At 53.4% G+C, this 12818-nt stretch overlaps 4 protein-coding genes across 4 annotated transcripts; 1 reads left to right on the top strand and 3 right to left on the bottom strand.

Moving 5' to 3' along the window:
• Positions 1-564: 564 nt before the first annotated feature.
• On the top strand, positions 565-3449 carry CPAR01_03860 (peptidase; the record flags this gene model as incomplete). The annotated part of the gene is made up of 2 exons (XM_060488146.1): positions 565-2131; positions 2191-3449. 2 exons carry the CDS (start codon positions 565-567, stop codon positions 3447-3449), a joined length of 2826 nt encoding a protein of 941 aa, XP_060352352.1.
• A 379-nt stretch (positions 3450-3828) lies between these two features.
• On the bottom strand, positions 3829-6939 carry CPAR01_03859 (uncharacterized protein; the record flags this gene model as incomplete). Its single annotated transcript, XM_060488145.1, has 1 exon — positions 3829-6939. One exon carries the CDS (start codon positions 6937-6939, stop codon positions 3829-3831), a length of 3111 nt encoding a protein of 1036 aa, XP_060352351.1.
• Positions 6940-7613: 674 nt separating this feature from the next.
• On the bottom strand, positions 7614-8537 carry CPAR01_03858 (uncharacterized protein; the record flags this gene model as incomplete). The annotated part of the gene is made up of 2 exons (XM_060488144.1): positions 7614-8182; positions 8306-8537. The coding sequence occupies 2 exons, from the start codon at positions 8535-8537 to the stop codon at positions 7614-7616; spliced, it is 801 nt and encodes a 266-aa protein (XP_060352350.1).
• A 1051-nt stretch (positions 8538-9588) lies between these two features.
• Positions 9589-11577, bottom strand: CPAR01_03857 (major facilitator superfamily transporter; the record flags this gene model as incomplete). Its single annotated transcript, XM_060488143.1, has 2 exons — positions 9589-11118; positions 11260-11577. 2 exons carry the CDS (start codon positions 11575-11577, stop codon positions 9589-9591), a joined length of 1848 nt encoding a protein of 615 aa, XP_060352349.1.
• Between the last annotated feature and the right edge of the window lie 1241 nt (positions 11578-12818).

The following is a 12818-nucleotide window of genomic DNA, read 5'->3' as shown; positions in this document are numbered from 1 at the left end:
GATACATCCAGACAATTAAATCTGCTTTACAACGATTCCGTGGACCGGTAACGATTTTGAGACAATCACGTCTTGCGTCACCTTCATCACAACCTTGATAAAACTTACCTGTCCATAAGTCGACTTACTTGAGCCAGGGAAAAAAGGTTTCTCGTCGAGCTTAAAATATATGCGTAATTGACGGCATGATATTCTCTCCATCTATTTCTCTAAACCAGGACTATATTATGCTAGAACTTTGACTACAACCTCACGGGCTTTGGCTCCCGCAAGTTCGCCTTGGCCCACAAGCGGACTCTCCTATTCTATCCCCGGCCTAGAAATAGCAGTCGATTGGGCCAGGGAATTAAGATCTGCCAAATACGAGAAAACCCCGCCCTTTCCGTCACGACCCACAACCGGTTATCTCGGTGTCGTATTGACGACCATCCATGGCAATCGGACTTTGAACTCTTAAAATCACAGCATAGTCGCACAATGAATACGGTCTGGGGCACGTTCGGCTTTAGAGTCTTTCCAAGACTTGTCTGTCCGGAGAGAAGCCGCCCGATCGTCTAGTTGACGATGCGTCTCATCGCCCACTTCGCCGCGGCAGCGGCTTGCTGTCTTGCTGTAGCTACCTCCCAAGCAGTGCCGAAGACGTACTTTGTCGAGTTGTCCACAGATTCCGCGGCCGAAGGGCTCAGCATCAGTCCGCATGATCTCGCCAGCAAGGCAGCCGAAGCGTCTATTCCACTACGAGTGCGATATGAGTACACCGACAAGAGTGTCTTTTACGGAGTATCGGTCTCTCTGGACGACGACTCGGACAGTGAAAAGTTGCGAGCTCTTCCGGGTGTCCAGAATGTTGTTCCCGTCCAGAGCGTGGCGCACCCTCATCGCCCAAGCAATAATGTGAAGAGGTCCCCTTCCAGCGGCAAAGGCCACGAAAAACACGCCACCCGCAACTTTGAAAGCAGCAGAGAGCAATCCAAATCTTTGCTCTCTCGGAGGGCGGACGTCGACTGGAATAGCCCTCACGCCATGACGGGTGTCGACCGCGTTCACGCAAAGGGCGTGCTCGGCGAGGGCGTACGCGTCGCCGTCATCGACACGGGAATCGATTACCTGCACCCCGCCCTGGGAGGATGCTTCGGAAAAGGCTGCAAGGTCGAGTTTGGCTACGACTTTGTCGGCGACGACTACGGGTTCAGCAACTCCACCCCGAATCCGGGCCCGGACCCGAGACCGGGGTGCTTTGACAGCTTCCACGGCACTCATGTGGCGGGCATTATCGGTATGGAAGTTTCCTCAAACGCTTCCATTTTTCCCGGTCTCGTTGGCGTTGCTCCCAGGGCGACGCTGGGCATGTACCGCGTCTTTGGGTGCGATGGGAGCGCTTCGGACGATGCTATTGTTGCGGCTATGCAGAGGGCTGTTGAGGAGGGTGCTCACGTTGTGAGTATCTCGATTGGAGAGTTTGGGACCTGGTCGGGCTATCCTAGGTCGATTCTCCCTGCTGCAGTGGCCGCGCTGAGAGCGAAAGGTGTAGCTGTTGTCGCTGCTGCTGGCAACTCTGGCACGCAAGGTATGTTTTCCATCAACTTGCCGGGCGGAGCTGATGACGGGCTCGGCGTTGCGTCTGTGGAGAATGCAAAGTTTCCAACGTACCCGATCCGTGACTCGAACGGTGCCGAATTCCGCTACGGAGCATTGCATCCATTCCCGGAAGGGGAGTATCCTGTTGCTTGGGCCGGGAGAAATACGTCAGGGTACAAGTTTGGCTGCTCGGCTTCCGATTACCCGCCAGCCAGTAGTCTTCAGGGGCCAATCTCCGACTATATTGTCGCCGTCAAGAGAGGGCCTTCTTGTTCGCCGACGCAGGTCCAGACATATGCCTCTGCGGCAAACTTCACTCGTGTCATTACGTACCCGGATCCTACCATCGATGATGTCTTCATTAAAGGCCACGCTGTGCCAACACCGTCTCTCACTGCAGATGGGTATGTCTACTCCATGGGCAGCGTTATCGACGAGACGCTCTCGAATGCGGCCAAGAGCACCGGACAGTACAAGTTGCTTGTTGAGTCCCAGACGCCTCTTCTGGTGGATCAAGTCGGTGGCGGATCTCCAAACAACTTCAGCAGTCTCGGTATGTCTCGCTATTGTCGCTGTCAGCTCTTCTTGATGTATTGGCTGACAGCCACCTAGGACCCAACGCCGACTTCGCGTTCAAGCCCCAGATAGCCGCCCCAGGCGGAGCGATCCTAGCCACGTTCCCGCTCATGGAGAATAGCGGCGGTTTCGGCATCATCAGCGGCACGTCCATGGCGACGCCTTACATCTCTGGTTTATATGCTCTGATCAAGTCACAGAATCCCGACTTGTCTGTCGAAGAGATCTTTGAGCTGATACAAACCACTGCAAAGCAAGTCAACATGGCAGACTATGATTTGATGGCGCCTGCAATTCAACAAGGCGCGGGTCTGGTTCAGGCTCACAAAGCCGTGTTCCCGAGAACAGTGGTATCTCCAGGGGAGTTCAAATTGGTTGATGTCGAGGAGGCTACTTTTACCATCGACAACCCGTCGGGAACCGACATCACCTACAGCTTCTCCAACGTGCCTGCTGCTGGTGCAGCGCCATTCTCAGAGGGTTCAAGCCGCACCGCGCAAGTCGGTTACATCCCTTCGTCCTTCTCAGCCAAGGTCGACTTCGCGAGCGGAAGCCAACTCACCGTTCCAGCCAGTGGCTCCGCCAACGTCACGTTCTCAATCACGCCCCCATCATCACCAGACGCCAGCCTCGTCCCGCTCTTCTCCGGCTTCATCGGCATCTCCTCCTCCACCAACGAGACCTTCACGATTCCGTACATGGGCCCAGCCTACAACTACAGCAGCACACCCGTCGTCGGCACGAAGAATATCACCGCGAAGCAGCGCGCCAATGCCCTGACGCCGACGCGCGATCCCCTCTCGGCCCCGCAGGTCTTTGCCAACGGCGATAAAGCCGACATTGGTAACTACCGCGTCTTCTCGTTCCAGTACCCGGACTACCCGGTCGCGCTCTTCACTTCGCTGCAGCCGGTGCGCAAGTTCCGCTTCGATATTGTGCGCGCGAGCACGAATTTCACGCCGACATGGTACGGTTTCAATCCTAGCATTAAGTTCGACAACCTCACGGAGACGTCGATGAAGGAGAATGGCACGGTTGCGGGCGTGGATATACTCGGGTCCAACATGATTCAGAATGGGTGGCTGCCGCAGACGAGTTACCAGGCTGGGTGGTCTTACAGCATCCTTGATGCTACGGCTACGATAGGATTGGGATTGAAGAAGGGGTCGTACCGGATTTTGCTGAGATGGCTCAAGTTTTACAAGGATGAGGAGGATCCTACGTCGTGGGATAGCTGGATGAGTGGTGTTGTTGATGTTTTAGAGGACGTTTTTGAGCCAACTATTCCGTCATAGACTTTGAGCTAGGTATTTATGGGTTGTTGGTGTGCATATACATACCAATGTAATCCAAATATTCCATGAGCTGTCGTCTCACATTAAATACATAGACGCGAATCTGACAGGACTCAATCGAGTCCCGATACACCTGTAGGATTTAGCAGCTCGTCGGGTCCGTCTACTATCCTTGAAACTGTGGTTGAAATTTGGTTGAAAGAACTTTGCTTTATCGTGGCTGTATTTCTCGGGTGTATGTTAGTCTCGCGAATGTAAGAGGTGATGAATACCGCTGGCGAATAACATAGCTAGGCTGTCACTAAAGGATGCTCATAAATGAAGTCGAATAGAGAAACTAGCTAAAACCGCACACCCGTCTTGCTGTGGCCTGCTCACGCTACTCATACTCTGACCATTTCAGCAGCAACTGCCATATCGTCATCCATGTATTCGAACTATTAGACTGAGCCATTCCAATCTGCATCTGATTCCGAAAAGCTGCGCTCGTCGCGCCCTCCTCCGTCGCATGCCATCCAAGTTGACTATTCCCATGCTCGTGCCCATCTGTCGTGCCAGAAACCACCTTGATGCCCTCAATGCCTTGGTACGTGACACTCATGAAGCCCGCATGCATGGCATTCATCATCTGCATATCCTGCATCTGGCGAAGCGCCTGGACCTGCAGCACAGTCTGCACCCAAACCCCGTGCCGCACCCTCGAGAACTCAATCAGCGCCTCCGCTTTGCCCGCCTCGCACGCCTCAATCCACTTTTGCCGCATGCGCGGGGAGTACAGGCAGCACATCCTCTTCTCGACGACAAGGTCATTGTTGAATTCCATTGTCAGACTAGGGGGAGGTGGCGAGCTCTCCTGGCAGAAGGTGATGTAGCACTCTGGGCAGATTGTGCAGTCGTCCCACCCATACCAGCGGCGGTTGTCGACGAGGTTCTCCTTGGCGCAGTGCGGGACGCCGGCGAATTTGCGCACGAAAACGGAGTAGCGGGACCAGACGCCGGTCTCGACGGCTTCGGCGTTGCGGTTCATGTGTTCGACCCATCGCGGGGCCGAGGACCGCTCGAAGCTGCAGAAGTAGGTCTCTCCTGCTTCCTCGCTCTGAGATTTCTCGTAGAATCGGTCCAGTCCGAATGGGGTGATGAAGGCTGCGTGGCATGGGGCACAGATCCTATAGCCGTCGCAGCCGCCGCCGGTCAACGTGTACCACGTGCCGTTGATGATGCCCCGTTCGGTACACGGTGGGCAGGAGAGGATGACCTCCAGAGCACGGTAGAGAACGTTGATGTCCTGAAAGCCCTTGGCATCTGTGAGCGCGACCTCAACGGGCAAGCTGTTCATGCTGCATGTGATGGGTGTAGGCTCCGTCGTTGTATAGCCTAGTGCGGCGTCCATCCAGTCTAACCCTGTGTGACTCGGCACATGTGGAATAGACTCAAAGTCCTTATCCACTGTCGTCAGAGCCACATGTTTCTCGTAGCACTTTTCACACATTTTGAAATCCGGATGCCGCTCGCCGCGTAGTCGCATCCAGCGTCTGGAGGAGGGCGATACGGGCCCCTTGTCGCATTCAGGCAGAGCAATGTGCTTCGCTGCTGCTTCTACCCATGAGTTCCAGCCGTCGACTCCTGATTTTGAAAGTCTGACTATGGATCGACTTATGAAGGGGAGACAGATGTCGCAGGCCCAGACGGCATCAGATGCTTGGGGTGAGTCGTGCGGAACAAATTTGTCACGGAACGATGTTGCCAGCACGATATCTTGATAACAAGCCTCACAGGATACGAAGCCATCGAGTCTGTCGTCAAGCGGTTGGTACCATTTGATTCCTGCTAAGCCATCGGCACCCGAGACTCCTTTGCAGTCCAGGACATCGAGTCGAGCTGTCATGAACTCCCGCAGAGGAGTGATATCTTTGCGCTTGAGACACTCGGGTAGCAGGAGTCTGGTGATTCGGGGAGCATTGAACCGACAACGTCCTTCCGGTTGCCTGGTGCGTATGAAAGAGCCTCCCAGGGGTGTCTGTGCAAGGCACCTCTCGTGGCAGTGTGTGCAGACGAGGAAGTTTGGTATGTCTGATATATGATACCAGTCTGTTTCATACTTGACCTCTCGGTCTGCTGGGCATTCCCAAACAACTGCGTTAGGTTCCCCATTTTCGGTGACACGGGGAAGGGCTCTTTTGTAGTCGTGGAAGTCGACATCGTCAGGCGTCGGAGGGTTGCTCTGCGATGAAGTGGCTTCGCCAATGCTGACATTGCCGAGGATTGTAGAAATTTGGTCGACTAAACTGGCTGCCGGTACTTCCTCGTGAGAAACATGAGCGACCTTCTCGGCAATGTGGGGTTGAGAAGGTGGGCAGTCAGCGGTATTGACTTCTATCAGCGAGGTCGAAGGATGAATAGCGCCTGCTGTAGGTCTTCCTGGCTCTTGCGTAGCTTCAATTGGGCGAGAGGTCCCTTCCTGGACAAGTTGAATATGCTGCTGATGCTCAGGAAGTTGCTGCAGTGTTACCACAGGCGGTGTGTGAGTTGCGGTTGAAGCTGCAGGTACAGTGTGTTGCTGAACGGCGGAATTGGGATTGTCATTCCCATAAAAGATGGCACTGGGTGTCGGCATGCCAGATGAACCATCGTTCCCGGGGGTTTGTGGGATATGAGCCAGATGATGAGGAGATGAATCCTTTTGAGTCTGTTGACTATACTGATCTCGTTGCTGTGACAGCACAGCTGAACTATGAGATGGTATAGGATAGGCCTGTTCCTGAGAAGGGGGCGGGTGATAGTAGGGAGACTGTGCTGGTGGAGTTGCCAAGTTTTCTATTGGGCTTGGATGCTGGTAGTAAGATTGCTGGGTTTGATGGTATTGAGCGCCAGGAGGATGAACGGGAGAAGTAGACGATGGTGAAGGGTTATACGGCGAGTTGTGGTTCTGAGCGTACTGGACCTGAGGGTTGTAGGTAGGCTGTGAAGGTGTCACGCCCTGCGAGACGAATTGGGTGAACTTGGCTCTGGCTTTGCTCTTGAGTCCATGGTAAGACTTGACAACTTTGTCACTGTCCGAAAACAATGAGGTCGCCTGTTGCAGAGCACTTGATAGACTAGGACTCTGGGACGATGATGGTCTTTGATTAGGGTGCGTGTACGTTGCTGAGGGTGAGTACGGCTGGGTGTAGGGAGGCTGGCCATTCGAATAAAAGTTCTGAGGAGTTGGCTCAGGTCGGCTTACGGAGCTTGGTTGATGATAATTATGACTGTTGGGGGGGCTCTGATGGTAAGAAGGAGCGCCGTATGTGGGCTGGTAAGTTTGTTGAGGATGTTGACCGCCATATTGAGGACTTTGCACAGTCTGAGGTTGTTGGAATTGCCCTCGCGAATAGTCATGGGGAGGAGAAATTGCTGGCACTGTTGTTTCTGGGCGTAGCGGAATCGGCGGTGGTGGATTTCCAGCTTGACCTGGCGGAGGTGGAAAGTATGGTTGTCTGCTGTAATCCATGCTTGTCTTTCGTTGCTCAATATCACGACTTGGGGACGATGTCGTGTTCAGCATCCAAGAACAGATATGAGAGGGCAATCTGGGTATCTTGATATTATTGGCTGTCTGAAACCGTTACACTAAGAAGATCGATCAAATGTCTCGAATGCGTGACCGCTATGTTCAGCCGCAGAAGGCTCGGCATGAAGTTGCGCCGTCCAGGGCGGTTTTGGAGTGAAGCTGAAAAGGGACTGCAGCAGACGACACCAATTAAATGTGTCACACAAAGCCATCGCATTACTAGCGCGAATGCAAAACCTGGAGTTCACCCAACCATGGAAATTGAGAGATGGGAAGCTCAGAGACATTTCATTTCTGTGTTGAGAAGTCTGCCTTATAATCCAGATTGTCAAACTCAAGAAAACGCCTACCGGTCATTACGCTTATCATGTGACTCTTCAACCTTCGCTTCTTAATCTCATCTCTATGTACGAAGGAATTTACTGAAGCTGCCACGACCTCTTCGGATTCCTATACTGGTCGTGTAGTTGACCAAGAGTAGATGGTGTCCATACATCTATCCTACATGTTAACGACGATATCCCCGTATTTAAGAGAGGGCATAATTCACGTTTAAATCTCAATTTTAGTTATTAATAGTCACGAATTCCATCAGCTTGATCAAACTCCACGTTTCATTTGCGTACGACCGAATCTCCCGACATCTCAAACCTCATCTCACTTAGTTTCGAACCCTCGGCTCCGAAGCGTCGAGTACTCTCAACAAATAATTCACTCGATGGCTCGGATACATCTCTCTTGTAGACATGTATCTCGTTTTCATCGTTCGCAGTGATGATCGCGCCTAATTCTTCCCCTTCCCTCTTTTTATTGGTCCGCCACCGCCGCCAGAACAGAAATCCCGCTAATCCTACTACAAAGAGTGTCCCAATGAATGTCGCTCCGACCGCAATACCAGACACTGCGCCAGTCGATAGCTCATCACGGTCCAGCTCTGATGTGCTCGTTGCGCTCGGCGTTGTCGTCGGTGATGCAACGGATGTCCACAATGTCGAAGATGATGGTGAGGCCGACGACGAGACTGATGACGCGGCGCTGGGGGTGATGTTGAAATAGTGGGACGCAACACCTGCACCAATGACGCCAACAGGCAGAGAGGCCTGCAAGTGCAGATAGTACACGTTACTCAGATCCGGGCTATGCCAGGACGGAAAGGTATCGAGGGAGACGTTCCAGGCCCAGCCTAAGGGCGTGTGGTATTCGTCTACTGTGAATCAATCGGGTAAGTAAAATGTTTTGACTTCAAAAGCCGTAGAGCAAGCAGGATCTGCGTTGGGCTCACTGCTTTTACATTAAATTGACTAACCGAACAAAATGGCAGCGACCTCGTCCTCAGGTAACTTTTGAACGAGGTATAAGTCAATGGACATGTCGTCAGTCTCCCATTGGAGGTTTACTATCTCGCCCAACGTATACTGGGGGTTGTCTCGGAAGTCTCCGGCGGGACCAGAGCCCGGTGGTCGGTAGAAGGTGGACCCCCCCGTACAGTCCCGAAAGAGGAGGCTCAGAAGAAGAAGAAGGATAGAGGCGATCCGCATTGTGGAAAGGGTTTTTGATTCCGACGCTCAATAGCTTCAGTAAGTAGACGTAGAGAAAAAGAGAGCAAGGGAAGAGTTTGAAAGAGCAGACAGAACGAATAGTAGAACGACCCAAGCACAAGCAGCATGACTATTAAATACTTGAATTATTCTCTGAAGGAGAGAAAAGGTACATAGGTTAAACGCGGCAGGTGGCTTGCACGATCAGGCTGGCGAGAGTCGAGCCAAGGATTTTGCCGCGCTTCAAGCATATAAATCACACAACCACTTCCAACAGCATCGTTACACCAAGCTGCGGGAACCCGCTTGAGTCTCCAACACCCAATGGCATGTCAAAGATCGACAACCCTGATATAAGTTAGCAGAGCCGGCAAGCACGTTGTTGGCAATGAGACAGTCTGAAACTCCGTTTTTGGTCTGCAGCAGCAGGCTCTAATGTCGTCCGCCGAAATAAACGGAAAGAAGAAAAAACCTGGAAACTGGTATGAAGCCCAAGGCCCCTGCATCACGCATGGCCTGCACCACGGACTCATTGGTCCTTACGTCGGAGTCTTTCCTTCCTCCACTTGCGTCTGTAATGTCAAGAGGGTTTTGGTTCGAGAATGAAGCAGCTTGACAAGCAAACTTGAAAGCGCTGAGGAATCTCCAGAACGAGAGAGCCGCCATTTTAACTCTTTCTACCTGACCTGAGAGGCAAGCTGATGGGCGCATGGAGTTTGCATCTGACTTCATAGTGTTTGAAACGATTCTGTTTATTCTAAGAACGTAGGTAAGTAAGGATGTAGGTTGACATGAGGTAGGCGTACGTGTGCTGTGAAGGAGAGCTGCGCCTTTGCGAATATCTCTGTACGTTGTTACCCTGTAGTAGTGCATACCAGCATTTATGTATCTCCTTGAGTTGAAACTGTAACGAAGGCTAAGGTAGTTTAAGATACCTTGGAGAAATCTACAAATTATTATACTCTGCTCTGGAGGCTATGTAAGTGAGTATGAGAAAAAGCATACAGGCTCAAACCTTCAAACTCCCAATCCTTCTACCATAAACCCATCATTACCGCCTGTGCACTTCCTCCTCCTCCTCAGCAGCAACCTCATCCCCATCAATCCAAATCTCATGCCCATCTCCCTCCCAAACAGCCCAGCTCGCCATCACCCCCAACACTGCAACACCAGCCAAACCCCACCACACAGCACCCACCACTCCGCCCTCGAGCCCCCGTCCATAAAGCCATCCGCACAACACAGGCCCAATTGTCCTCGCCGCACTACTAACACTCTGCCCGAGCCCGTGAATCGTCCCCAACACAGACGGGTGCGGCGTACAGTTATTGATCAAAATCGTCTGCCCCGGCAGCGCAAACGTCCGCCCCAGAACCTGGAAGAGCAACACCCCGACAATAGCGAACCAAATCGCCGGGCCGCCCTTCGGCCCCGGCGGCGGCGCGGCGTCGGTGGTGGGCACGACGGCGAGGTACGGCACCAGAAAATACGTCACCGGGAAGAAATACAAAAACAGGCGCCAGGCTTTCACGGTGCCCAGGTGCGCCGACAGGCGCGGGTACACGAGCAGCTGGAGGCTGATGCCGATGACGCCGAGGATGGCCATGGCCATGCCGACGGACTGCGGTGGCATGCCGAGCCCGCCGGAGAAGCGGAAGGGCAGGTGCGGGGGGGAGGCGGAGGTCGGGGTCGAGAGGAAGACGAACCAGAGGGCGTTGAAGGTGCCGACGTGAAAGGCGAGGAAGAAGTGCGCGGAGAAGGTCATGAGGACGTTGCGGGTGAAGATGCGACGGAAGGGGAGGCGGTGGCGGTATCGCGGGCGGGGTTTTTGTTTCGGTGGTGGTGCGGATTCCGGGGAGAGTTCGACGTCGACGTCGGTTGTGCTTGCGGAGCTGGAGTGGAGGGGCGTATAGGCTGCGTCTGCGTTGCTGTTCAAACCCCTTCGTCGACGAACAACGATTCGACGGACGAGGGAGGCGATGCTTGATCCTACGCGGGATCCGAGGTCCGGGCCTTCTTCGCGGAGGGCTTCGTGGGTCTCTTCGAGGCAGAGCCAGACGGACAGGGCAGCGCAGGAGAGGAAGATTGCACTGAGCAGGTTTGGGGTCGCGTAGGGGTACTTGCGGAAGAAAGCAATATCCCCAAATAAGGAAGGGTAGCTCCCTGCCGGATCGGAGAGGATACCTCCCAAAATGGGCCCGATGATGACACCAATGTTGAAGGTCATGGGCAGCAGGATGAAAGCGCGGGCTTGGAACTTCTTTTCGCGGACGATCTCGCTAATCATTGTCCGCAGGACGCCGACGTTGCCGTTTGTCGCGCCGCCTAGACAGCGAAAGAAGAGGGCCTGCGCAAAGGACTGGGAAAAGCCGAAGCCGATGCAGGAGAAGCAGGTGCCGAGGAGGCCGATCATGAGAACCGTCTTGCGGCCGAAGCGCTTTGAGTCTGCGAGGCGGCCCCAGATCATGGCTGTGATGAACTGTGCTGCTGTGAAAGAGGCGTGGAGGATGCCGGCCTGGCTTGAGATTACGGAGTCGGGCAGCGTTGGGTCGAACCATTTGAGTTGGTAGAACATGTAGGACTGAAGACGGTGTTAGCGGGTGGGAAGTTACTCTCAAGACAAACCTCTCCCATACGGAAATGCGCGTGAGAGCACTATGGATATACCATGTTCCGAAACTTTGCGCCGAAGGTACTTGACGGAGCTTCAAGAGATACATACCTGGAGAGAAGTCTGGACAAGAGGCTCACTTAACCTCGTCATCGTAATCACGAACAACTGCTGCTTCTTTGGCAGATCGCGCCAGGCTACGGGGGGTGGCTTCTCAGGCTTCTTGACGAGAGGTAGCGGCGGAGGTTTGGGGGGCGCATTTGAGAGTGGCGCATCGGCAGCCTCAACCGCACCATCGGTCTGGCCCAGCATCATTGGCGTGTCCTCATCCGCATCGTCGTCCGAGTCCGAGTACTCCCCTCTTTCGGTGTCGGCATCCTCATCGTGGTGCTGGAGCACCAGCTCGTCCTCTGTGCGCCGTGATGACATTGTGTAGGAGCCCCGGTGCCGAGGTTTTGGTATTGAGATTACACTCCACCGTTGAAGAATGAGCGGGAATAATTGAGGGTGTATCTCGTTGGCCGTTACGAGTGAGCACACACGTGTTCACGTCAGAGATAAAGTGACGGAAATCTCGTGTATTTTACAAGTTTATGGGTGCTTGCGAGACCCACGAAAAGAAGAGCTGACCTTACAAACCATCCGGCCAAAGATGAGGGGAGGCAAGAATGCAGACAATAGGTTGTTCAAGAGATGAAGTTGGAAAAAGCTGGGCCCAAGTACAAAAGATCAAATAGACGTCGGGGAAACTCCGCCCAGGCCGGCACGGGATCGAGCCGTGCGGCAACAGGCGAGCGCAAGAAAAAAAAAACGAAACGGAAGCAAGTTGCCGCCACTTATCCTCACAAGGGCAAGCATGTAACAAGAATCAGCCGCTACCGCTTGAAGCTCTGGTTCGGCGCGCCAATTGATACATACACTTTAAAAGTTCTTGGCAGGTCGCGTGTCATTCATGGTTGCGGCTGAGGTACTTAATTGACCGCTTCACGCGGGTACGTCACGACGGTGAAAAGTCGTAACTTGGCCGAGCTCTCAACGGCCGATCCCGGCGCCGGGAGACCGGGGCGTACCCGCAATTTCTTTTTCCAAAACCAAACCGTTGATGTTGAACGGCGCGCCGGATCCCGTGCGTTAGAGTTACCGTTGCGGAGCTTCTTGGCGTTTCTCCCTCCGGCCAGGCCTGATTGATAACATTCTGTTTGTTCCATTCAGAAGCAAGCGGGATCTGAATCTCTCACCACTCAATGGCAAAGCAAACAAGGAAGAGTCGATGGAGGAAAAACTTTGGCATCTTCAGGTGATTGACCCACCGCCGGTCAAACGACGAATGTCGCAATATGCCGATTCGGTACCGAAGACCGTCACGCCGTCCGGTCTCGCTCAGCACTACGACTAGCAACCGCATTGTTAGTCTCAAACTACTCTTGTTAGCCATTCCAATATCTTTGGGATGAGAAGGCAGTCGTTCATCGAATCATGCATCTTTTGGTATGAAACTAGATGTGGGAAATACATTAAATATACAGCTAAATCATAGCATCGAAGCAGAGGGCCATCCGCAAGGACTACCCAGCATTCATTTTCCATTCACTTTCGTTTCCCTGTCCCACACAACGCCAAAAATGCAGACGAGTTTCATGTCAAAGTCGGAGTGACACCGAGCCAGTGGT

This window comes from Colletotrichum paranaense (genome assembly GCF_030867605.1).
Source record: "Colletotrichum paranaense strain IMI 384185 chromosome Unknown Scaffold_3.1, whole genome shotgun sequence".
NCBI classification, from domain to species: Eukaryota; Fungi; Ascomycota; class Sordariomycetes; order Glomerellales; family Glomerellaceae; genus Colletotrichum; species Colletotrichum paranaense.
The sequence above is the reverse complement of the archived record's forward strand: the minus strand, read 5'-3'. Positions and strand labels throughout refer to the sequence as shown.